The sequence below is a fragment of the Anolis carolinensis genome, chromosome 3, assembly GCF_035594765.1.
Source record: "Anolis carolinensis isolate JA03-04 chromosome 3, rAnoCar3.1.pri, whole genome shotgun sequence".
NCBI classification, from domain to species: domain Eukaryota; kingdom Metazoa; phylum Chordata; class Lepidosauria; order Squamata; family Dactyloidae; genus Anolis; species Anolis carolinensis.
Genome location: NC_085843.1, coordinates 102,914,682 through 102,941,218, shown reverse-complemented (window position 1 = coordinate 102,941,218; position 26,537 = coordinate 102,914,682). Strand labels below are relative to the sequence as shown.

At 40.2% G+C, this 26,537-nt stretch overlaps 1 protein-coding gene across 24 annotated transcripts in view; it reads left to right on the top strand.

The window, feature by feature from the left end:
- tbl1x (transducin beta like 1 X-linked) overlaps positions 1-26,537 on the top strand; it is a 195,495-nt gene that overhangs the window by 142,802 nt on the left and 26,156 nt on the right. For 21 of the 24 annotated variants that reach the window (XM_062975280.1, XM_016992369.2, XM_062975283.1 and 18 more), the window contains 4 exons: positions 8,906-9,013; positions 21,097-21,242; positions 22,961-23,222; positions 24,690-24,822. In XM_062975280.1, coding sequence (XP_062831350.1) covers positions 8,956-9,013; positions 21,097-21,242; positions 22,961-23,222; positions 24,690-24,822 — 599 coding nt within the window. In that variant the 5' untranslated portion in view covers positions 8,906-8,955. Of the gene's footprint in view, positions 1-8,905; positions 9,014-9,951; positions 10,104-11,176; positions 11,197-21,096; positions 21,243-22,960; positions 23,223-24,689; positions 24,823-26,537 lie in introns of those variants that run through there. The other 3 variants (XM_008107194.3, XM_062975289.1, XM_062975288.1) reach the window with 3 other exon arrangements.

Genomic DNA, 26,537 nt, shown 5'->3' with positions numbered 1-26,537 from the left:
TAGCTCTTGCCTAAGAGATCCCTAAGACTCAAGAAGATTCTCTCTCTCTCTCTCTCTCACACACACACACACACACACACACATTCAAACAACAAGAAAAAAACCACCTTGTTTACTCATGCATTTTAACTGGTTAACCAAATCCCTATGCTAAGTCTATAAGAAGCAAAAATTAGAGTTCCTCCAGATAATTAATTCATATCAAATGCACTGGAAGCATATCTTGTATGTGATATACAGTTTTTTTTCCAAATGTGAAGTAACTTCTTCAGATTTCTGTAACACTGCCAGTGTCAACAGCTACAAAGGAAAGGTCGTTCTCAACTCATAAACACTTGAAAACATACATAAAATGCACAATGGGGCAAGAAGGACCGACTAGAGTTGCACTCTTGAGTGTCCACCAAAGTTTGTCAATGGAGCTTGATTTCTTTCAAAGTGTATTGATGCAGTTTTTATGTTTTTCCAACAGACGTTGTGGTATTCTTTTGTAACCACTAAATTACCATTTAAGAGGATTGTTTAGACCTGAAACTTTTTAGAAACTTGATTTAATTAAGTCTATATAAAATATAGAGAATGAGTCATAGATTTTACATTATTTTGTGTTATGGACCTACTTTTCATGATTAACTAAACAATAACTATTGTTTCACACACACAACAATTTTGGGCTACAGGCCTCCTAAGGGTCACCATAAATTGACAGGCAACATGCATACTGTTATGCTGAAGAATTTACAATTGATATTAATAATGTTTCAGCTTCTGAAAAACTTTCAGAACTAATAAAAAAATGATCTGTATCTGTGCTGACAAAATTCTGATCTTCAGTCTTTACTTTTGTCATTGCCTTGTCATAGGAGGCGTATGAATGGGTTTTTGCTAAGCAACCAGGCCCTACAATGTGCTGAGGCAATAATCTTGTAGAAGTGACATTTTCAACTCTCTCCAGTCTTATGCAGCTATTTCAGGACAGATTCATAGTTGTCGGTTTTTTGGCATTAGCTCAGACCCAGAACTGGGGATGAGAACTGTTCTCAGACTGCCATATCTTGCTTTCCCTTGTATCAAATGCTCTGACTAAAAGAATGATTCCTATTTGAACAGTTCACAATTTGCTGTGGACATCCAGACTGATAAATTCTGAATGTAGTGAGATTCTTCCAACCTAGTGTGCCAGATCAGAGCTTGTCCCCAGTCATCTAAAACATGGTATATACTCTGCCGTTGCAAATTAAAGTGTGTCAGTGTGCCATGCTTCATAGAAACAGAAGTAGGTCATGCAAAATTCAGCCTCCCTTCTGCTCACCTATGCGGGATGCCAAGGCACATTAGAGTATAGCAGCTTCCATATGCATAACCTAACTTGTACTTTCACAGTGCGGAGAAGTTCAAAATGCCAACTGTAGAAAGATCTGCTGCTCTCCCTCTAAATGCACAGTGCCCAAGCGAAATTGGAAATAATTCAGGTAGACTTATCTGCTCAGATCACATCAGCGTGTGTATATTAACTTCATCCTGCAGATGTGAATGGCTATTCATTTCCAAACGCTGGTACAGATAAATATCTGCCTCTTATCTGTGTGCTTGCCTCATTTTCCTTCTGCATTGAACTGTTAGTTTTCTGCAAGTGAGCATCTCTAGATGGAGGCTGCTGCTAACATGGTGAGCAACTAGCTCTGTCGCTTTTATTGTTTGTCATATTTAGTTAGCACTGTGGCAGCTGTAACAGTGTAGATACAAAGCACAAAGGCCACCTTATTATTTCTGGCGCAGTAACAGAAAATAAAATGTGATTTTTTTTGTATATCAAAAACTTTCTTTTTTACTGTCTTCAAAACAAAGTATTTTTATCTGCAAAGATGTAGACAATTGGAATGGAAGTGTGCCAGAAGATAAAGCTGCTCTTTTGAAGGAGGATGTGCTTTTATTGCTGTTGAGTGCATATATTGGTATGTGATTAAGTAGTTTTTGAATCCATTTTTTCTTTTGTTTCTAATTCAGTTAATTTAAGTGGTCTACCTCTGAGAAGACAATGCTAAAAAGCAAATATGTCAGTAGGGTTATATCTCCCATGGTGCAGTGCTATAGAATCCTGGGATTTGTAGTTTGTGATGCACCAGCACTCTTTACTGGAGCTTTGTAAAACTACAACATCCATTGTTTCATAGCATTGCACCATGGCAATTACAGTGTAAAATTAATTCTACAGTGTAGATATACCCTAAATAATGTTATTACGAGCTGTGTTTTATTAATTGCTTTTTACTTTTCCTGGTTGTTCGAATATCAGGAATGAACATATAAAATATTGAATTATCCAGTGGAGGATTAAATGTGCAATCAAATCAATTGTAACATTTTATGACTTCTTGAATTAAGGTGTTTTTGACAAAATGCTGTGACTTTGCAGTCAAAATGTTGGGCTCCGTCTTTGAGTTTCAGGAATTGACCACTGCATATGCCTTTTTGAATTACTCCAGCTTTTCTACAACACAAGAGCTATAAAGCTACCATGTGTGTGAGAGAGAGTGTGTGTGTGTGTGCGTGCGTGCGTGTGTGGAGATATATATACACACGCACACACATACATACACACACACACACCACATTCATTCATTCTGTTGGTGTCAAAAGAAATTTATCTTCTGTAAATGATATCTCATGCAATGATATCTCACATAACAGTGGCTGAACACATGGCTGGAAACTCTTTAGGATACTACTTAGACCTGTGGCAAGTTCCTTCTTGTATCTAGCAGCAGTTTGACTTAATAATTTTTAAAGCTTATCTCTATCAAGCTATTATTTAATAACCTTGTATTCATAAAAGTTTAAAAAATAAATACATTATAACCTGGTAATGGGTGGGGAATGAACGATGAGAGATTAAACAAACATGCCCAAAATTACTCAGGAGTCCAGAGCTCATAAAGGCTGAAATGCCCATTTATGATCCTTAGATCCTTAAGTACAATTGGACTGTTACTGGAAGCTTTCCAAAATCCAGAAGGATATGGACAGTCAGTTCCAGGATCATTTATGACTGTGGATGACTGTTCCTTAAACATGAAACATTGCACTAGTATCAGCTTCAAACTTTAGCAGACCTTGAATGATGATAGAGAATTGAAATATTGCAACTCACGATATTTTTGTCAGTTTAATTATTGTTTTAAATCAAGAAGTTCCAGACTAGTGCATCATAAATCTTGAGTCATAAAATATTGAAATTATATTTGATTGTATCTAATTAAAACTTCTTTTTAATCCAGTACTTGGATGTGTACAGTTAATTAGCTGAATGGTTTTTGTCAGCGGACAGAAGAAAAGCCCTCAAAATCTGATTTAGAGCAGCGGAGAACATATTTTGAAAGCTGTAGGGAAGAAATTGGAATGAATGTCCCCTACCTTAGCAGAAAGCTGTTTGAATAATGTTGAATTTTGCCTGGGGTAACTTGAAAAACATATTCTTTTTTTAAATATAGCCATCAGATTGCCAAAGGCTCCTTTTGTTTGGCTAAGCATTTTGCGTTTTGTTCAACTGGACAAAATGGTTATAGAGAAGATAGGCAGGTGGTTCCTGTCCTATCCACCATGTGCCCATTTTTGTAGGATATTACATTACTCATGTTGACTCAAATAGCCATAGTGACCATTTCAGGATACAATGATACAATTAAGAGTTTAATTGGTTCCATGACCAAGCTCTTAACTCAATATGCTCTTCTCTCAAAGTGAATTTTCCCATTGAAATGCTATTACTCCGTTCTGCCCCCCCCCACACACACACACACAAATGTCCTTTATAAATAACAAATAATGTATAAAATGCATATTCACATGAAACAATAAAAAAATAAACTTTAAAATGGTAGAAGCACAAAGTTGCGGCAAAGAAGCACAAAGCACAGTGAAGCAGAAGCATCATTTTCTTCATACTGTACTCTTTCCAGCCTCCCTCCCTGTCTTGCTTTCTCTCCCTCTCTCTCTCTTCATGAAATGAAACATACTAGGAATAAAAAACCACAAAATCAACTGACCCAAAGTTCCTCAAAGCAGACAAGAGCAAAGCAGGCAGCAATCTCCCAAAGCAGATAAGAGAATGAGGCACATAGGATGCTCCCTTGAAGCCCTAAAACCCTGTCATCTCATGCTAGTGCTCCCTCTGGTGCTAGTGCTCCCTCTGACACTCGCTCTTAACTCAAAATGTTGCTCTTATGTCAAAGCAAAACCTGGGTCGAGCAACAGCTCTTAACTCAAAATACTCTTTAAGTTGGGATGCTCTTAAGTAGAAGTTCCACTGTACTTGACACAACTCAAGAAGTCAAGATCTTCCATTAGTGTGTCATACTTTTAAAAAACAACAACAGATAAACTGTCGATTAGGATTGCTTAGTCAGGGACATCTCAGCCCCTGAGATTTCACAGTGTAAACCTCAGATAAAGGAATGTTGGCTGGTAATGTGCTAAAGGGTTGGGTCAATGATAGATTAAAGCAGTGGTTTAATCTATCATTAAACGCTGGCCTCCAACTGACAAGAGTTCTTCCCTCACCCTGGACTTCCCACAGATATATATAAACCTTCCTTGCTTAGTTTCTCCATACCTCACAACCTCTGAGGATGCCTGCCATAGATGTGGGCGAAACGTCAGGAGAGAATACTTCTAGAACATGGCCATACAGCCCGGAAAACATACAACAACCCCAAAGCAGTGGTTCTCAACCTGTGAGTTCCCAAATGTTTTGGCCTTCAACTCCCAGAAATCCTAACAGCTGGTAAACTGGGTGGGATTTGTTGTGAATGAGCCTTCTGGGGTCAATGATACTACTGATAGTAGCAGGAAGAGAAGAAAGGCTCCTCGGGAGCAAGACTCATTTGAGGAGTTACAGAGAAAGAGGCTTAGAGAGATATTTGAGGAATCAACAGATGAGGAGTCATTTGAGGGTGTTGAAGGGGAGGATGGGCTTGAAATGGACATTGGGGATGTGGTACGGGCAGAAGAGGATGGCATGGAATGGCTCCAGAGGGTTGTGATAGGGAGGCTGGGCTCACTGGTAATGGGGCGCTGAGGAAACATGGGGTCCTTCAGGATCAGACCCAAGGTGGTCTAATTGGAGGAGTGGGGATAGTTCCACAGCTGAGGGTAGGTCTGGGCGCCGGCAGGACGGTTCCAGCTCGGATGAGGAATGGGAACAACCTGTGGGAAGGGCGGTGCCTGGCTCGAGTTCTGAAGACGAGTTGTAAATAAATTGAGGGCATTTGGCCATTGGGCCCTTGCGTGTGGCAAGGTGGTTGTTGGGCTCCATTGGGTTTCGTGTTCGTGTTCCTGAAGACTGGCTTGGGACTGTGCAACCGACATAAGTTTATTCCTGGTTACTTCTACGACGGGGGCTGGAATGTGTGGGTTTTCCTTAGACTGCATTGTGATTACTGTCTGCATTAGTTCGCCTCCGTCGTTTTGGCTACTTGTGTCAACCCATTGACGAGGACTTTGCTGTGACGACTTCTCATCTTGAACCTTGGACTGGACATCGTTTTGGCATTTCTCTTCGCTCCCTATTCCGGCTTGGCTTCGTTCTCAACCCTGTAACTACTCTCCGTTACTGACCCTTGGCTTCGTTCCTGACCCTGAAGTAACGCTCTGCTCCCAATTCCAGTTTGGCTCCTGGTTCTGCAGTTACGCTCCGTTACCGACCGCTGGCTTCGTTCCTGACTCTGCAACTACTCTTCGCTTCCAACTCCAGTTTGACTCCTGGTTCTGCAATTACGCTCCGTTACTGACAACCAGCTTGGTTTCTGACCCTGCAGTAACTCTTTGCCCTTCGTTACTTTGTTTCCGGCACCTGTTTGTTTGTGCTGCCTCCGGCAGCAAAGTTTGGCCCAGTTTGAGACATTGTTTGTTTTGAGCCTTAAAACTCTATTTGTAGGCCAGTTGGGATTCTGTTTATGTTGGACTCTTGGGAATTCGGCCCGTAGTTTGTTTTGCCTTCTTCTAGTTATCCGGCAATTTTGAGCTGAATCTAAGCAGTTTTGTTTTAATCCGGATTATATCTCTGGATAATCCGGATTATACTCCGGTTTGGTTTTTTGGAGTTTTTTCAGTTCAAATGTCTTTTTCACACTGAAGTTTAAGTGTTGCAAGCTCCTGTGTTTGTTTTATGAGCTTTTTTGAGTTGTTTATATAATAAACTGTATTTCCATCCATTGGCTGGCATCTGACCTTGACAGGATTTCTTGGAGGTGTAGGGCAAAACACCTGGGGACCCACAGGTTGAGAACCACTGAATTAAAGCATGATATATTGTGCATCAACCAGAGCTGCTCAGGGCATGACATTCAAAAACAGAAACTCAATTCTAATAAATGAAAGAGGAAGAGAAGAAATCCCTGGATCATCTACAGCAGTGCTCTGAACCAGCCTGTAGCAATACAAGTCAGCACCACACAGTGATTCTTTCAAGGCAGTTCTCTCACTCTAAGATTCCTTCCCCCAATTTGAGATCTTGAGATTCAAGCTCTGGGATCTGGGACCCAACTTAAGAGATACAATGATGGAACCGCATTGGATCATCCAGCCCTATAAGCTATGTTGCAGGACACCAAAATTCATGGATGCTCATTTCCCATTATAAACAATGATGTAGTAGAGTGGTATCTCTTATATAAAATGGCAAACTCAGTGTTTGCTTTTCGATTTAAAAAAAAGTATTTTCTAACCATGGATGATTGACTCCATGGAAGCAGAATCAGCAGACACTGGGGGCTAGCTCTTTTTATGTCTTCCTATGCTGCCGGTTGCTGGAGGCTATATTACGGAGGAAGGAACTGGCAAAACCGCCTTCTTGTCTAAGAAAATCCCGTGAAATGCATGGGGTTGCTTTAAATCGACACATACACATACTAAGTCTCTTGGGATCTATACTATTATACTGTTCTTTTAATTAAAATCTTTCACTAGAACATCATTTATCCTCTTTTTCAAGAAGCAGGAACTTCTTACTGAGAATAAGATCCTGGCAGTTTCTCAAGGATAAAAGTAAATAAAAGGGGGCTACATAACTATCTGGATTGTGTGAAGTACAAATTAGTGCAATAAATAAAAGCAGTAATTGGGCAGAAAGGTCCTAATTTACCCTGATTGTAAAACTATGGGGGGAAATTAATCTGAATGGTTGATGAATTATATTAGGACAGTGAAATAAAAGCACCACACAGTTCCAAAGAACTGCTCACATAAATAATGCAGAGACATCTGCTACAGTCATGCATGACCTTCAGCTTTAGGGAAACCTGTAGAAGTGTATAGCTCACTTAAAGCAGCAGATGTAGTTCTGAGCAGCAAAAATGGCCAAACAGAGCCTTTTAATGTCCTTTTGGTTGCCAAAAAGGGAGGCATGCCAGTTCTGAGCAACGAATGTATTGCAGATGTCAGGCCAAAAATTGGGGCAAAGATGATACAGTAAGAAAACTGCTAGCTCAGAATGAAAACACTATGTAACAAAATTTGAATGTTTTTCTGTTCCTGGTTTAAACGTGTTATTTCCTGTTTTATTGTTTGGTACGTACTTTGAAAGTAATTGTTATACTCCAGAAACTTCATTTTTGTGGCTGCCACAAACTAGGTTGAATTGGTTAAGACACTATTAGATATACATTGAAAAACTATAGCAAAATGTGCTGCAGATTGTCCCACAGAAACAAAGTTTTTACAGTTTAATAAACCTTTTCCATGTTTTTTATGGTAGAACCAATTAAGAAGTGGCATTTATAACCCAGGAACAAAAAATATGTTACATAGTGATATTCAGCATGTGCTCCAGTGCATTGCTCTTGCAAAACTGCATATTTCAAACCATTTGCAATCTGTTTCTATTTGTTCCATTCATGAGGCCCCATTTTTGTTTTTGAGTGCCTCTCCCAAAAATAGGTGCCTTTCCAAATGAGCCTTTTTGTTCCGCATCTGAAAATACAAATATTTTTGTCCTATTGACAGCAGTGGGCAGGCTTACCACGCTCCCCTTCCCAGCATGCGCTTTAAGGAGGCTTTTTATTGGGGTTTGCCTCACCTTCATCTGGAGATTCAAAGGGCTCCCTGGCTGGGGCTGAAGACGCCCCCACTTGCGCCATTGTTGAGGTCTCTTCATCGGAGCTAGGGACCAGTGGGATCCTTGGCTGGGAAGCGCTGCATTCGCTGGTAGCTTGCCGGGGCTTGCCCTCCATCATGTTTGCTGGCAGCCTTGCTCCGCAACCGTGCAGGCCCAGAAAGGCACGTGGGCGTACATGACCAAAGTACCAGCACCTGCCAGGGCCTGCAGCCAAGCACCAAAAATCAAGCAACCAAACGGTTACCATTCCTACTTTTATTTTGTTTCACTATTACTTTCGTACTGGGTGGTGTACTGTATTGTGCCATCTGAATGAAACTAATGGTACAAAAACACGAATGAAATGGCTGAAATTGTTGCCGGGCACCTTTTTGTTTGTTTGTTTTTGCTTTTTATTTAACAAATAATCCACAAGAGGATCTACACTTCCATATAATCCAGTTTCTGAATCCAGATTATCTGCTTTGCACTGAATTGTATGAGTACACTGTCATATAATCCAGTTCAAAGCAGATAATCTGGATTCAGAACCTGGATTATTTGGCAATGTAGATGGGGCCTTTGTCTCTCTGACTGATTACTTAATGATTCTGTAGCAGAATCTTACAGTTCAGTCTCTTCTTCTATTTTTTACTAGTCTCTACAATTTCATCTTTCTTTCACTGTTTGCCGCACAAGTTCACATTTGTTTGATTCATCTCTAATTCAAATACAAATCAAAGCTAATGTTTGAACAAAAGTGAAATGATTATACTCAACCCCTGTTATCTATAACTCTTCCTTTTTGAACAGAGTGTGGATCACACTTCTTGCAAACCTCATCATATTGAGGTGGGGCTAAGATGAGCATAACCAGTGACGAAGTGAATTTCTTGGTGTATCGCTATCTTCAGGAATCAGGTAATGTGTTTTATGTTACAATATTATGCGTCATTTAGAATGTTTTCACAAAACACTTTTTTTGGTACTTAGTCAAATTACATTGTGTGTTTTGAATGCAAGACATTTTTGCCCATCTCAGCTGTAAAATAACTGAAACCTCATTTTAAATTTACAAATGGTATTACAGGGTGAGTGCCCCTTATCAAGAAATCCAAAGTATTTCAAGATCCAAATTAAACTATGTTTTACACACAAGTTTATTAAAAAAAATTGCATATAAAGTTACCTTTAAGGTATGTGTATAAGGTGTAAAATTGGATTCAAATCTTTGCTCAGTCATGAAATCCACTGGGTGACCATAAGCAAGTCATAGTCCCAGCCTCAGAGGAAGGTGATGCCAAACTCACTCTGAACAAATCATCTAGCATAGGGTTTAGAATCTTGCAACCTTCCATATTTTGTTGGACTACAACTCGCAGCTGCCTTAACCCAGCAGTCTTTACCAGCATGGCCAAGGGTGAAGGACACTGGAAGCTACAATCCCAAAAATATCTGCAGGGAGTCATTATTCCCTTCCTTGATTATACGTATAAGGGAGTCATGTGAAAATTTGACCCTTGCTGTTAGAGTTGTCTGGGACCTTTGATTTTGACTTGAGCTGTCTTGCAATTGAACACTTTGAATTGTTAATTTAAATAAATTAGGATGTATTGCTTTGTACAAAATGAAGTATCTTTGTCCCATAAAAGAACCTTGTGTGAAACAATTGGAAAGATAGCCAAAGCATGGAGAATATAACTGCTACCCTAGAATTTGAATAGTTGGCATATAGCTTACCTAAGAGTCAGCTGGTGATTTGAGCTACATTTTTCCAGAAGTTAGCTATCCAGTAAGCTACTCATGTATATTTTTAAGAAAGGCTTAATATTGAAACGAAACACTTTGCTTTGTTGCAGAGTGAGATGGATTTAAAGAAAAGGAGGCTTTATTGTCTTGGCACGTGTAAAAGCTCTGGTGACCATCTGTGGAAAATTTCAGTGTTTGGAAACCTTGCTCGCTCATTACCTTGTGTCAACAGTGATGGCCTATTCACGCTTGCTGGTTACAGGTGCTTATTATGACTGAATGCAGAGCACAGCTTAGGGCAAAATCTGCTAAGCATAATTTTTCTTGCCAGAAAGTGAACCTGGAAACTGTCTCCATTACCTCTTTTAACCTTTTTTTCTTCCAAATAATATTTTTCCTCTATTGGACTGAAAGAGGATCTGTTTTGCACCTTGGCCATATTGAAAAGATTTCAGATTTGAAGGAACTGCATACAGTATGTGATTATAATGATTGGCAAAGTCTTTAGTGCTCTTTTGAATAGCACTTGTATGAAAAAGGGGGAAGAATTTTATTGTTATCTATTTTAATTTTTTATTTTTGAAATTTACCAATAGCTGCTGCATTTCCCACCCTTGTCTTATGCTGGAGCTAATAAGTTTCCCCAGTTTTTAGTGGTAAAATTAGGTGCCTCGGCTTATATTTGGGTCAGCTTATACTCGAGTATATATGGTATACAGACATTAATGCCCCCGATCTTCTCTACAGGGCCTTTGCTTGGAAGAGTTTAGAAATGTAGCTACTTGGAGAGCCAATGTCTCTGTATTATAATGTGTTCAAGTCTCCTTAGTATACAGGATGCATTCACTAGATCAGGGGTTCTCAAACATTTTCAGTGGCAGAGCCCTTTTTGAAGCAAAAGTTTCTTGTGTGTGTGTGTGTGTGCGTGTGCGCGTGCATATATATGTAAGCATGTGTGTGTGTGTGTGTGTGTGTGTATATGTGTGTGTATGTATGTATGTGTATATATATATATATATATATATATATATATATATATATATCAATCAGATATGGACAAACTCTTTGATCAACATGAACTTAATAGTATTTCAGTGGAAGTCTCCAGGAGTCATCCGGTCCAGCCCCTTTCTGCCAAGCATAAAAAGCATAATCAAAGCATCCCCAACAGATGGCCATGCAGCCTTTGTAATAATATTAATCATAATAATAAGAGCAACCCCAGGGGCCAACCAGTTCATCTCCCTTCTGCCATGCAGGACAAACATAATTCAAGAACCCCCTGAGCTGTGAGAGGGAAAGGGGGGTTTGGAAGCAAGGAAGGCAAGGAGAAAAGGATCTTGTCATAGAGAGAGGTGAGTAAAAAAGGCTTTTGGTGGCAAGGGATTCTGGGAAGGAGCAGGAAAGAGGAGAAAACGCTTGGAGAAGGGAAGAGGAAAACATGGAACTTCTGAATATGCTTTGCGGAACCCCAAGGGCTCCACAGAGCACACTTTGAACACTGCCGCCCTAGACCTTTGACTTTGTCACTAACATAACAAATTTCCAAAATTATTTGGTGTGTTGTTTATTAAATGCATACAACTCAAATGGCAAATGTCCACATTCCAGTTTAGAGTTACCTTTTTTTTAAAAAAATAGAATTACCAAAATATGAACCAATTTCAAAACTAAAAGATCAAAAGATTAAAATATGAAAAAGCAATAGAACTGACAGTTAAAGCAATAATTAGGATACTAGGGAGATGTCCCTAGTGAAACTAACATACCACTCTGAATATATATTTCCCTGCTTTCCAAAATAAAACAGTATGAGTCTTGTGAGTACTTGGATGGGTAACTACAGAGAAAACCAGAGATCTCCAGTTTATGCTGGGAAAGACTGCTGCCTGAAATTCAGATAATGATCCGTGTGCTTCCCCATACCATGAACCCGCCCCGTCCAAATTGCAGTTAGACTAAATCAACCACCACTTTAATCAGACTGGTGAACCGTTTTTATCAGTACCACTATTATGAATGGACAGAGTGAGTTTTAGTCCTTAGTCCTGCTCTGATGAAAGAAAAAAATAGAGTTAAGTTTTAAATGCTTGCTGATAACACCTCACTCTGACCAACTGAAGAACCTCTCCCCACAGTTTTATATTAAAAACATGGGGGGAAGATAGATTTGTGGAGCCTCCATGGGCCAAGCCCTTTCCATTCTGGAACTGGCTATCCATTCAGGACACCAACTCTCGATTCAGCCTTCTGTGATGATTCATGGGCCTTGTAGTCCTGCTCATGACGTTGTAATGCCTGATGAAGAAGAAAACTTGGGTTTTTTACCTTCCCAGTCAGAACTGGAATCTTCTCAGCCAGATCTTTCCCAGGCAGATCTGGGAACCTTGCACCTGCAAGAAAGTTGTGTCCCAGAAGTATGTCAAACAAACCCTGAGCCTACATCTCCCGTGTTCTCTCGCCATGAGTTTTGTAAACAACAGAGGGGTTTGGAAGCAGCTTCGCGCAGGAGTGCTAGAATAGCAGCTAAGAATGTAGCCAATTAAGCCTGCTTTTCGTGAGAATCTTTAAGGAGTCAAACATCTGGTCTCAGAGTTTAGCTTTCGTTTCTGGTTCCCAGAGAACTGCTTCGGCGGGAAAGTTAGACTCTATATAGGTGTTTTACCCGCGAAGTAACTTCGCGGAGTCAATTCGTCAGCCTCCGGAGCGAGTTGTGTCTGGACAGCGCGCTCCGTTTCAAGCCTCGTTCCTGCTCAAGCCTTGTCCTTGTTTCCAGCCTTCGCTCCTGTTTCCCAGCCTTTGTTTACCTACGGACCTTGCCTTGTTTCCCAGGACTAAACCTTGCCTTGTTTCACGGATTTTACCAAGTTATTCCACGGACCTTGTTCTTGTTCCTCGTTACCTTGTTCCACGATTCAAGCCTTGTTTCAAGTATCAAGTTATTTCCTAGCCTTGCTCAAGTTCATGGACTAAAGGACCTTGTCATCTCCCCTCACTTTGCCTGGCAAAGTGAGTGTTTCGGTTATTGGATTACAACTTTGGACCTTAATATTTCATATTGGACATTGTTTCCTTGGACTAATTTTGACCTTTCCTGAAAGGTCTGCTTCTGGACTAACTTTTACATTTGCTTTTATTAACTTTATATATTTCCTTAATAAAGATATTAGATAGAATCTGGTCTCTGCGTATGGTTATTGGTGCTCTGTAGCCTGGGTTGTGACACCTTCTTCCTTGCAGGGTTGCCAGATTGAAGGTACATAATGTCAAAGAAAGATCTAGAAAAACCCAGAATACATATTCTCTTTGTATTTCCCCTCAGGTTGACTGAGGCAATTTTTACTGTGGTCTACTTGACCTTTACTGAGGTGAGCGAGAAGTATCTGATTCACCATTTTCTGATCTTGGGACTTTCTGTGTTTAGATACTTAAAATGCAGGCAAGTCCCACAATCTATTTAAAAGCTGAATTGACAATGCCTGGGGGCTTCTTTTGGGGCACAGTGAAGGACAGTCCAAAGGACCTAGAGTAGGCATGGGCAAATTTCAGCCCTCCAGGTGTTTTGGACCCCCAACTCCCAGAAATCCCAGTCACCTTACCAGCTGTTGAGGATTCTGGGAGTCCAAAACACTTGGAGGGCTGAAGTTTGCTCATGCCTGACCTAGAGGGATCAATGGCTGAAAAATATATTTCGGAGCCACATTTTTCCAGCACTTAACTATACCATTGTTACTGCTTTATTTCAAAATCTGAAACTTTGTCCAAAAGCAGATTCACATTTCTCAGAGGCTTTTGAGTCCATATTTGCTTGTGAAGAAAATGCATGGGAATGTAAACAAAAGATGAATCTGACAGCAAATCCCAGTGACACTTGATGAGCTCTATACTGTTCAGGGATTTGAACCTAGGTCTTTCAGATCTTAGCACATCCAACCAAAATGTTAGTAACAATGAGTGCTGAAAATTATTTCACTCACTGAAAGATCCTAGTTTTTGGCACCAAAATGAGCTTTCTGCATTCATGAATGCAGGATAGTTGGAGGTCATGAATGAATTTCTGCATGCCTTAGCCATGACTATGGTATTTGTGCAACAAGAATCGTTATAACATCTACTCAAGGTGATCTATGTTTGTACATGAGGCTAAAAGACATAAAAAGATTCTCTGTGCATTCACTTTTATCATGATTTTTGAGATTGGAAGATAAAGAAGGAGGAGAGCTTTTCATTCTCTACTTTGGAATACAGGTATAGGAGAGGGTGTATTCTGACACCAGGCTCTGGAGAGGAGGAAAGGCTGAGACATCTTGAAAGTAGAAAAGAAATGAAAGAGAAAAACGTATGCTATCATAGCTCCCAATCCTTTTTTCCAGCCTTTTTTAAAAAAACAAAACGGTTTTTCTGCTTTTATCAATAGTCTATGATGATGTGAAGCTTTAGAATCAATCTGATTTAATATTAAAGGTTAAGAACATCTGTACATTGCCTTGGCCAAGTTTGAAAAGGTGGGGTACCGCAAGTGAATAATCAGTTGGAATAGTTCACCAGGTTTTGTGTGTGTGTGTGTGTGTGTGTGTGTGTGTGTGTGTGTGTGTGAAGACATTTATGCCCCTTCTACACTTCTGTATAAAGTCCAGATTATCTGCTTTGAACTAGATTATATGAGAGTGTAGACAGGCCTGTAGCGAGGGGGCGGTTTTAGGGGTTCAACCCCCCCCCCCCCCCGAAATTTTTCAGGTTATAAGAAAAACCTGGTTTACTCATGAATTTTAACTGGTTAACCAAATCCCCATGCTAAGTCTATGAGACACAAAACATTAAGAGTCCCTCCAGGCACTATCTCAAGCAGATATTGACAGGTTTGTAGCGGGGAATGGTGTGTGCTAGGGGAGACTTGGATATATTGGGGTTGTTTGGCCACTATACTTTGTGTGTGGCAAGGTGTTGCTGGGCGCCAATGGGTTTCCTGTGTGTGTGTTACTGAAGACTGGACTGGGACTTTGCAACAGATCTGCTGTTCGCCCTCGTTGCTTTGGCTCTCTGTGCCATTTCGTGTTGTGACTTCAACCTCTCGGACCTTGGACCTTGGACTGGAACTTGACTCGGCTTTGCTCTTCGCTCTCAATTCCGTGGCTGACTGACTATTCCTTTTCTCGTGACGCTGATGCTGCTGGCTTATCCCGACCTCGGACCGGCTTGACGACGCTTTCCCGCTTTGCTCCTTTAACTCCCGGCTTGGCGTTTACTTCTGCAACGGCTTGGCGCTGCTGGCTTATCCCGACTTTGGACCGGCTTGACGATGCTTTCCTGCTCTACTCCTTGAATCTCTGGTTTGGCGTGTGTTCCTGCAGCGGTTGCTGCAGGCTCGCCAGCGTTTCGCTGTGCCGCTGGCTTTGTTGCTCTCAACTGAGAGTTCTCTAGCCTAGTTTGGGCGTTCGTTTGTTTTTGAACTCCTTTTGAACTCTTGTGTTTTTGGGAAAGGTTTGTGGGCTTCGACATTGCTTGTTCTAGTTTTTGTCTCTGTTTTTTAGCCCATTGTGAACTTTTGGGTCAAGTTCTGGAACTCTAAGTTTAAACCGGATTATATTTCTGGTTAATCCGGTTTACTTGCCAGTTCTTATTTTTGAGGTTTTTCTTGCTCATTCTGCTTAATAACACTGAAAGTTAAGTGTTTTAAGTCCTTTTGTGTTTATTGGACTATTTTTTGGACAGTTGCTTTAATAAACTCTATTTTGCTCTCTTATTGGCGTCTGACTTTTGACATTACTTATGACAACTTCACACATTCAGAGTATTATTTTCTTAGGCAAATAATACTCAAAGTAATTTTATCAATTCCTTTTTTTTAAAATGTAGCCTACAACACTTGGTATTTGTTGGAAGTCTCCCAACCAAGTACTAATAAGGGCTGATCCTCCTTAGCTTCCAAGGTCAGTTAGGACTTGGCACCTTTAAAGTATTCAGATTCTTGTTACTTCTTCCAAATATTTGATAATTAATCTTCCCTCCAGCTTTTGATGGAGAAAGGAGCTTGGTCAGGAAGCCTTTTTTCACTAGTTTTGCCTGGTTAATACCGGTCATGAGATCTTAAGACAAAAACCTGAAACCTAAGGAAGGACTTGATAGTGTCTGCAAACGAAACATTCAACATCAACACCAGCTGCTCAGAATATGTTCAAAAATCTAACAAATGAGAATACATACACACACAAACGACTTTTAAGTTTGTGTGCTGACCCTGAGATTCCTTTTCCTTGCAATAAGATAGGCCAGGTCCTGAGATATGAAAACCATGATTAACCATTAGCCATTTCCTCTCAAGCCCATTGGTGGCACAACTCCAGCCATCAGTTCCCACTCTTTTTTTTTCCGTGTCAGGAGCAACCTGAGTTGCTTCTGGTGTGAGAGAATTAGCCGTCTGCAAGGACGTTGCCCAGGGGACGCCCAGATGTTTTGATGTTTTTACCATCCTTGTGGGAGGCTTCTCTCATGTCCCCGCATGGAGCTGGAGCTGATAGAGGGAGCTCATCCGCGCTCTCCCTGGGTGGGATTCGAACCTGGCAGCCTTCAGGTCAGCAACCCAACCTTCAAGTCACAAGGCTTTAATCCACTATGCCATCAGGGGTTCCAATTCCCACTCATCAGCAATATGGGTTTTCTGGTAGCCATGATTTCCCATTAGGCTATAGATAGGGTTAGAATTCAAAGTCATAGCCATGTTAGTCTGGAATATCAGTATGCAAAAGGATCCAGTAGCACCTTAAAGTCTGAGAGAAAGAAGTTGGTAGCATAAGCTACATCTTAAAGAGTCAATTTAGCCTACGAAAGGTTATGCTACAAACTTTGTTTTGTTCCCCTCATGCCTTCAAATAGGATTACTCAGTGCAGCAGCAGTAGAATAGGCCCACTGAGACTAGAGATCTGGGTTCGTATTTTTTTAAAATGAGAGCACCAAAAGCTACAAAAAGAGCATTTACACAGAAGCTAGAGACTTTGAGTTAAGATAAAAAGACTGCTAAAGAAGGAGTCACTGATTTTTAATCCCTTAGCAATATTGTTAAGCAGAGAAACCTTTGATTCCATGGCCCTAGTACTATAAAATAATTTTGACATGAAATAATGATACCCTGTGAAGTTCCTTTTCCTTCTGATCAAACAGGTGGTTCTTTCCTTTCATTTTCAGATGTGCTTTTAAATATATCTTCCACTTCTCACTTCAGAAATTGAGAAGAAACTTTATATCTATAAAGTAATAATAATCAGCCAAAGGAGTTTGTTTTCCACATTTCCATTCAATTAGATTGGTTAGCTGCATTTTCAGAAACAATTGAATTTGCAGTGCAACCATATGCTTTTATGGAAGAAAATGATTAGGAGATACAGCTTAGCAACTAATCTTGATGGATATGAACATTTGTTTCATGAGAGGTCACATTACTTGTTATTCAGAACCCAACTTCTTTTTGGGGAATAAGCTGCAGTGATTTTCCCTCTCCTATTATTTTAACATTAATTCTACAGCCCTAACTGTACTCTAAAACTTGCAGTCCTCCCCAAAGTAAGTCAAGCTACAAAGTGAATAGGAAACGGCCTCCATTAGTATTGCCATAAAAATTCTGAAGATATCCCACTCAAATGTAGGTCATATCTGATGTGACAATACCAATAATGTAGTGGTTTGAGTGTTGATCTAGGACCCCAGAATTCAAATCTCCGTTTGGTCATTGAGCATCCTTGGGTAAATCCCTTTCTCACACCTCAAAGGAAGTCAATTGCAAGAAAGTCACAGAACAACTGAGTGTAGTATTGTGATGCCTCATGGGCCTTGTAGTACCGCTCCTAGTGCCACTTTAGCTGATGAGGATGAAAACATGGGTTTTTCTCCGGATCAACAACAGCCGGAATCCTTCCAGATGCCTGATGTTGATGTTCTTGCCCAAGAACCAATTAAAACAGACCTTGAGCAGCTCTCACCTCCCTTCGCTAGGAGACAGTCCTTTGCTGCAGACAGGGGAGTGAAAGAGCAGGTTCGCAGGAGCTTGAGAATTGCAGCCAAACAAGACACTGATTAGCCATGTTTCCCCTGGGAAAATCCAGGGAGTCTCACATCTGGAAAGTTGGGTTTCGTTTCCCGTTCTCTAGGGAAAGAGAGCGCTGGACACCTGTTTGGCGGGAAAACGAGACCCAGTTAAAGGTGCCTGGCACGGTTGATTCCGTGCGGAGACAACAGAGCAGTTTCAGGAGTGAAATCGTGTTCCAGCCTTGGGTGGACTTCGCAAAGTCCGCAAATCCAGTTTCCTTGCCTTGCTTATTCAAGTATTCAAGAATTGCCTTGCCTTGTTCATAGTCACGGACCTTGTTCCTAGAATCAAGTTTTGTTACCAGCGTTGTTGTGGATTTTACCTAGGAACTTGAAAGACCCTGGACAATTCCCCACACTATTGCTTGGCAATAGTGTGTGTTTCGGTTTATTGGATTTTATCTTTGGACTCTAATATCATTTATTGGACAAACTATTTCTGGACTATATTTGACCTCATTTGAAAGGTCTGCTTCTGGACTATATTTTCTACTTGCTTTTATTATTCTTATATATTTCCTTAATAAAGATATTAGATAGTTTATTGGCCTCCGTGTATGGTTCTTGGTGCTCCGCTGCCTTGAGTGTGACAAGTATGTGCCTTTCTATATCATGTTTGGGTATGCTTACTTTTGTTTTGAAATGCTGATATGGTACATTTTTCAGTGTTTTCTCTAATCATAGGGGCTTCAAACAACACAGCAATAACTGTTAAAAATGAGAGGTATTGGCTTACTTAGTACTTCCTCCACCCAGGTGTGGGAATTTCTGTGCTATGACCACTCAAAAATTAATTAGTTTTAAAAAACACATCTCAGTTTCTTCATGTTAAAGCACAAAATTTAACACAGCTTCCATCTAACTATGATTTGACTTCCCAGATCTTGGTTATAATTGGGCCTGTTGGCTGTTTTGTCCATATTGTCATCTGTCATTTTGTCATCTGACAAAATTTTGCCATATTGTCATTTTGTCATCTGCTCAAATCTTCTAATCTGTCTTCAAACCTTCCTGTTGTTCAAAGTTGTTGACACTGGGGTCTATTTGTGCCAATGCTAGTATACTGTCATATTATAATTTAAGTGATCAATTTCCTATACTAAGTTAAATTTGTGGGATCATCCAGTTTTGAAACCAGGGACAGAGTTTTTAATATGGGTAGCTGTGGCTTCTTGGGTGATCCTTATTCGAAATCAAATTATTGGTTCTGATTCTGAGTTTCTCCCATTCAGGAGAGATTAAAGATATCACATGTCAACTTCTATGGAATGGCAGTATTTTCATTTAAAACATATGGAGCTTTGTTTGAGTTCCTTAAGAATCCCTGCTACTTTTATAATGCTGACTCAATCCACATAAAAAAGGAAGGAAGGAACCACAGTGTTAGTTCATAACTATAGATTGTCAGTCAATAGCTGTTGTATTTTCAGTGTTATGATTGAATTGAATGATGGATTAGATTTTTTTTACCTACCCAAATGAATAGTGTTTTTTTTTTTTTATTAAGCATTGCTGTCAAACTTGCTGCTATTGTCCAGGTTGTTCTCAGGTTATTTCTATGGCCATACACCTAAGGATTATAATAAGACCCTTCTTGTTAAAAAAATAAGGTTTTATCTTAAAGTCCTTTCCAGGATTCAGTTTGCTAGGGTCAGTATGGCTCTCTCATCTGATTATAATCACAGTGGCAGATGAATTCATAATCAGCCCTTTGAGAAGTATTGCTTTGATGTAATGGAAATAGTGGGTTGATCAGGGATATCAACTTAACTGTTTCCTGCCCTGCTTCCTCTAACATTGCCATTAATTTAACTTGCCCTTTTATGTCCTTTGATATTTTGATGGCTTCTAGATTCCAAGCAGGATAATCTTTCTCTTTCTTTGAGCCATGGCTTGTGGCCAGTCGACCCTTCTCTGTCATGGAATGGTTCTCTTCCATTGAATGTGCGAACGATGTGTCCCTCTGAAAACCCTCAAAACATATTTTGATGGATTTGGAACTGCCCAGAACAAATTTGGGGCTGTCACAAGCATACCCTCCTACATTTCTCAGGTGAAAACTGGGACAAGTGTGCCCAGACAACATTGGAGTGCAGAAAAGATGGCAAAAGTTACTAGTGATGAAAAGCACACAAGCTTGTAGAGGCTCTAGCAAATTGTTTTTGTGGAAGCCTGTTCTGAAAAGCCAAATTTGTCTTCTTCTATCCTCTCTCCCTCACAGATTTAATTGAATGCAAGCTACTTTTGTAGTTCAATATCAATCACAGCAACTGAAGTCAGTTGGGAGGGAAAAGGGGAGAATGGAAGAAGGAGAGAAAATCTGGAGCATTTTGGAAGCAATGACAGTGGGAGGAGAGATTGAATCAGGACAGTTGAAGAGCATGCATGGTTTTTGGGGGAGGACAGCAGTCTTTGTGTACCTCATGTATTTTCTCTGAGGTGTACTGCATATTGAACATACCCAATCCACACACACCACTTTCCATCTGCCTGATATGAATGTCTTGCTGTCTCTTTCCAAAACTATCATAAGCCTCGTTCATGCATTCACAAGGAAGAAAAATGGGTAGGAGAGACAATGAGAGACTATCTAAGTGGCCTATTCTTAAACATTTAACAATGGTTAAGCGTTTGGTAACTTGTTGGCTGAGGCCTTGGGCCATTTGGATATAGCACAGTAGAGGATGACTTGTCTTTTCTCTCTTTTTCAGTTGGTTGATTCTCACTTCCTGTTAGTTATTCTGGTATGTGAGATTTAGCTGAGAAATCAGGAGGGAGAGGGTTGAAAAGATACCATTCTTTTCCTGCACTGGAGAATTGTTCCCCTGTGTGAAGCAGTGAATTGTGACTGTGCCTTTTGAAAATAAATCAAGTCCAGCTATTGAAAAATATTTCAACACCAAGCCATTTTTTTAAAAAATGTGTACACAAAAAATTGCACAGATCTTTTTTTGCATATTGCTGACTGTTCTTTTTCAAATGGACATGTTCTGCAAAACATGTTGGCAAATGAAATGTTAGGAAGAGATAGTTGCAATTCTTTGTAACCATCTGGCATAATCTGGTAAATTGATCTATTTGGTTGGTTTGGCACAGGAACAATGAAGTATTTAGGGTATGTGTCACATTGCAGAATGTTTGGATTTCCTGCCATGGCTTCTCTTTTTGCTTTCAGGTTTCTCCCACTCAGCCTTTACTTTTGGAATAGAGAGTCATATTAGCCAGTCCAACATCAATGGAACACTAGTGCCACCTGCTGCCCTCATCTCCATACTTCAGAAAGGCCTGCAGTATGTGGAAGCAGAGATAAGCATCAACGAGGTAGGTATTACTGCAGCTTTAGGTGGAAAACAACACCTAATTTGAGGCTGTGTTTGACACTCAACAAGAACGTTTTGTCTACTTTAGAGTAAAGCATCTTTTTATATATTTTGTTCCAGTGGTATTCAGCAAACATTTGACCGAGCCTTGTTCCTTTGTGTGCCTCCATAGGATGCAAATTCCACTATCTTTATTATTCCATACCTTTGCATTTTTGAAAAAATATGTGTTTCCTCCCCAGCCCATTGATTTCATTGTTCTTATTTCTGATATACACATAGGACCCAACAAAAACTATATATATTGCGGAATTTTACATTTTCCTCTGTCTTAACATATCTCGGCCAGTCTGATCACAGCGTGTTGTCTCAGTTGCTGCACAAATTTATTAACCAGGGCTACCAACAACCTTGCCTTATGCTACACTTATATGTATATGTAAGTAGGTGATTAAAACAGCAAACTAACAGCCCTTCTCCCAGTTTTGTCCAATAATCCTACAGTTAATCACCCTTCACATTCACAGGTTTGATTTTTGTGGAGTTGATTATTCCTGGATTTAATTAAAATGTTCTCTAGAAATCTCTATATTCTCCATTCCTGTTTTATAATCAGTTCTCTGGCAGTTCACTGTAACGTCATGCTGAATCACCTAGAGATTCCAAAATAAGTGTTCTCAGTTTTAAAAAAAAAAGATTATTTATGGGGTTTCCACTTTTGTGAGGGTCTTGTGCCCCTAATTTTAGTGAATGTGGAAGGTTGACTGAATATATTTATCGAAGCAACTAGCAAACAGAAAAATATGTGTGTGTGTGTGTAATTAGTAGCAATTTCAGGCTGATTTACATGACTTTGAAGTGAGGATTATGCATCTTTCTTTGGATATGGAGATGTCAGATGAATCCCAAAAGGAGAAGTTGGATCATACATTACATAATTTGAGAAAAGAGTATTTTCTGAGCACATGAAATTTTTTTGACTTATCTACATGGAGCTCACATACCTACATGACTCATCATTTCACACAATTGTGTGAAACACCCTTTAGTTAAAATTTACATTTGAGGATTGTTTGGAAGGATTTGAAAATTTGGATAACTTTGTTGGTTGAAGAATATTAGATTAAATTATATTGTGGATTCACTTTGAAAAAACATGAACCTGCAGTGTACTCGTCTTTGCTAACCCTGCCAGTAGGCCAGCTTTGATGAGGGGCTTGGTGAGCTCACACTGCCTTATAATCCAGTTCCAAACAGATAGAATGAATTTGATATGGCAGTGTAGATGGGGCCTGAGATGTTTTGTAAACGTGTAGACTTTTGCTCTACAGTTTTTCATATTTCTGCATTGGTAAGTTATTTGTATTATGCAAACAGTAGTTCCTGATGTGACCTCAATATCTGCAACCAGTCTAAAGTGTAAGCTGAATGCGTAATCATAATCAGCTCTATCAGGAGCAAAATATTCAACACAGCTCTTCCTGCTGCAACTAGCAGCTGGAAGCCCATCAAAACAGGAAGCTGTGGATTGTTTATTTAGCAACTGTGAAATTGCTTACTCTTTGGTTATTTTTACTTGCTCTGACCCAGATATTTGTTGCCTCATTTTCTCCTGCATAAAAGTGGAGGAAGGGAAATTGTAGTAGTGAGTGAAAAAGCTGATAACTCCAATCTGATTTTCCCCCTTTTCTTTTCCTTTTCTGCCACTTTACTGCTTAGGATGGTACAGTGTTTGATGGCAGACCTATAGAATCACTGTCGCTGATAGATGCCGTAATGCCTGATGTAGTGCAGACCCGGCAGCAGGCTTTCAAGGAGAAGTTAGCTCAACAGCAAGCTAGTGCCGCACCAGCCATAGTGACAGCAGCTGCTGCTACAGCAACCACGACAGCTGCAACGACAAATGCTGTCCCACAGCAGAATACACCAAAGAACGGAGAAGCCACTGTGAATGGAGAGGAGAATGGGGCGCATGCAATAAGTAAGTTCAAATACTATTTCACATGAGTGCTAAAGGGTTGCTTGATACACCAGTGCCCATATTGACTGATAGCTCTCAAAATTTCAGCTTTTTTACTCTCCCTCCTTAGAATGGGATTATTTTGGTTCATTTTCACCTTCCTCCCCAACACCATCAATACCATCATGAGATTCTACTTTGTTCTTCTCTACGTATGCCATAAAACTATGCACTAAGCAAAAACTCAAGATGGCAAAGTATTGCACACAAAGTCAATGTGTGTCCTCTATGCTGCCCCCTATTTTTCATCCGGTACAGTCCCAGGTTATAATTCCCAATTATAATGCCCTTCTGACAGCTCTTATACTTTGTGCTGTAATCTTGGATGAAACTATTTTACATGCCTCTAATCTCAATAAGGTTCGAGAATCTTTGCAGGATATCTGTCCCAATTCTCTGCATTGAATTCTCTGCACCACAGACAATGTCTTATTGGCAAAAAGAGAAGTCTCTTTCTCTACCCCACGAGCAAGCAGAGGTGAAAGATCTGCTTTATTGGCCATATATTCTACTTGTCAACTGCTTTAACAATCTATATCAGCAACTCCAAAGCATGTATGACTGTATATGAAGAGTTTATCAAGCAAAAGATCCCATCTTATCTTCACTAATTACCTTAGAACCAAGGCATTGTGGTCATATTTTTCCAGCTGCAGTGCATCACCAAATGGATCTGCAAGTACATGCGACTAGATATGTTTCAGATTTTGGCTTTAATAATAATAAAACACAGGGACTAGCCCAAAAGCAACAATATAGCATTACATACAACAGTAATTAAATCAGTAATTGAAAACAATATAACAAAGGTATAAACAACGTAACATAACAGTTACTTTAAAAGCCTGAGCATTGATTGCTACATACAGCAGAGGCTGACTACTGCAAGAGCTCTGAAAGATCCATAGGTAAAATCAGGGCAAATAGGGAACGAACAATGGAACAGTTCCATTAAAGTGCTAAAACATAGAGTGAAGAACAGTGATAAAGTGCTGTACATATTTGTAAACAGATTGCATGTCTGATGGGCTTATTCACTCAAACGCGCACCAAAACGTCCACGTTTTCAATTCCTGGCGGAAGATGGGCAATGAAGGAGCCAACCTAATCTCCCTGGGGAGAGAGTTCCAGAGCTGGGGGGCCACCACTCAGACAGAGGTGGGAGCTCCCACCTCTTGGGACAGAGGTGGGAGCAAGAGAAGGGCTTCCCCAGAAGATCTTAGGGCCCACGCATGTTCGTAGGGGAGGAGGTGATCGCGGAGATAGGCAGTCTAGGCAGGAGCAGTATTTTGTGAAAACATATGGCTGTGTTCAGCAGGAGCTACAAATGGAACCAAAATATACACCAAAGAGCTGCCATTTGATATAATGGGTCCTACCATCAATATTGATACTTACATCCAATAAATAAATTGTGATGTCTTCCAGATAATCATTCAAAGCCGATGGAAATTGATGGGGATGTTGAAATTCCTCCTAACAAAGCAACAGTCCTCCGGGGTCATGAGTCAGAAGTGTTCATTTGTGCCTGGAATCCTGTCAGTGACCTACTAGCATCAGGGTAAGTCCAGGGTTCGGGGCCTCTTAATTCAGTACTGTATTGGAAACATGGGTACTGCAACACTGATGTGCTCCTACTGTGCATTCAGAAGTTTTCCCCAGCTGAGTGCCTTCCAGATGTATTGAATTATCAGAGCCACCACAAGCAACGGCATAAACACACATTATATACATTTCTCCATCTTGCTCATATAGTCTACTCTGACTGGTAGTAACTCTTCAGTGTCTTTCCTATCACTTGTTACATGACCCCAACAAAAGAGAAAAGTTGCAAATAAGTATTTTAAAAAATAATCAGAGAATATCTTTCCAGATATGTCTGGATTTTCCAGCACTTGAGGAACTAGAGATTATTAGAGGGGTGCTCTTTCTATAAATCTCTTGTTCCTCCAGCATGACTCTGTGATCAACTTCCAGTGGATGTTACTGGTGTATCTAGACTACATATGTCAAACTCAAGGCCTGTGGCCCAAATCTGGCCCTCAATGCCATTTTATGTGGCCCTCCAGATGCTGGACTACAACTCCAGTATTCCGCATCATGTCTAAAGCAGATGGGAGTTGTGATTCAGTACCATCTGGAAGTCTGCAGTTTGTTCTGTTTAGTCAGGATAATAGGATATGAATTTAAATTCAAGGCTGGTGGAAATGATGTCTGACTGTCCTTTAACCTTTCCCCAACCTCAGAGCCGCAAGTACTGTTGGGTTAAATTCCTATCATTCCCAGTCGGCATGATGGATAATCAAACGTGATGGGAGTTGTCATTCAATAACATATGAGGACCCAAATTGGGTACAAACAAAAGAGCACTGACCACTATATAAATATATATATAGTTGGCCCTCTGTATCCATGGATTCTCCATTCCCGGATTCAATGTCCCATTGACTGCAACCATAAGGTTTGATGTGGCCCTTGATGAAAAGGAATTTGACGCCCCTGTTCTGGACATTCCTAGGCAGAATATTTTAATCAAATCCATGAACAATCAAATCCTCAAACTTCAAACCCACAAATGTGGCTGATTGCATTATAGAAGTGCAGACGTATAGTGTAAATAAATGTTAATTTGTAAAGAACTGTCTCAGTAGTTTTATGTTCTGCATTCACAGGGGCCCCCTGGTGGCGCAGCGGATTAAACCGCTGAGCTTCTGAACTTACTGACTGAAAGGTCAGCAGTTCGAATCCGGGGTGCGGGGTGAACTCCCGCTCTTAGGCCCAGCTTCTGCCAACCTAGCAGTTTAAAAACATGCACATGTGAGTAAATCAATATGTATCGCTCCAGCAGGAAGGTAACGGTGCTCCATGCAGTCATGCTGGCCACATGACCTTGGAGATGTCTATGCATAACAGTGGCTCTTTGGCTTAGAAATGGAGATGAGCACCATCTCCCAGAGTTGGACACATCTAGACTTAATGTCAGGGGAAACCTTTACCTTTACTGCATTCACAGCATGATTTACAAAGCTTTGGGGGGGGGGGATAACTATCTATTGTTATATATAATACAGTAGAGTCTCACTTATCCAACACTCGCTTATCCAACGTTCTGGATTATCCAACGCATTTTTGTAGTTAATGTTTTCAATATATCGTGATATTTTGGTGCTAAATTCATAAATACAGTAATTACTACATAGCATTACTGCGTATTGAACTACGTTTTCTGTCAAATTTGTTGTATAACATGATGTTTTGGTGCTTAATTTGTAAAAT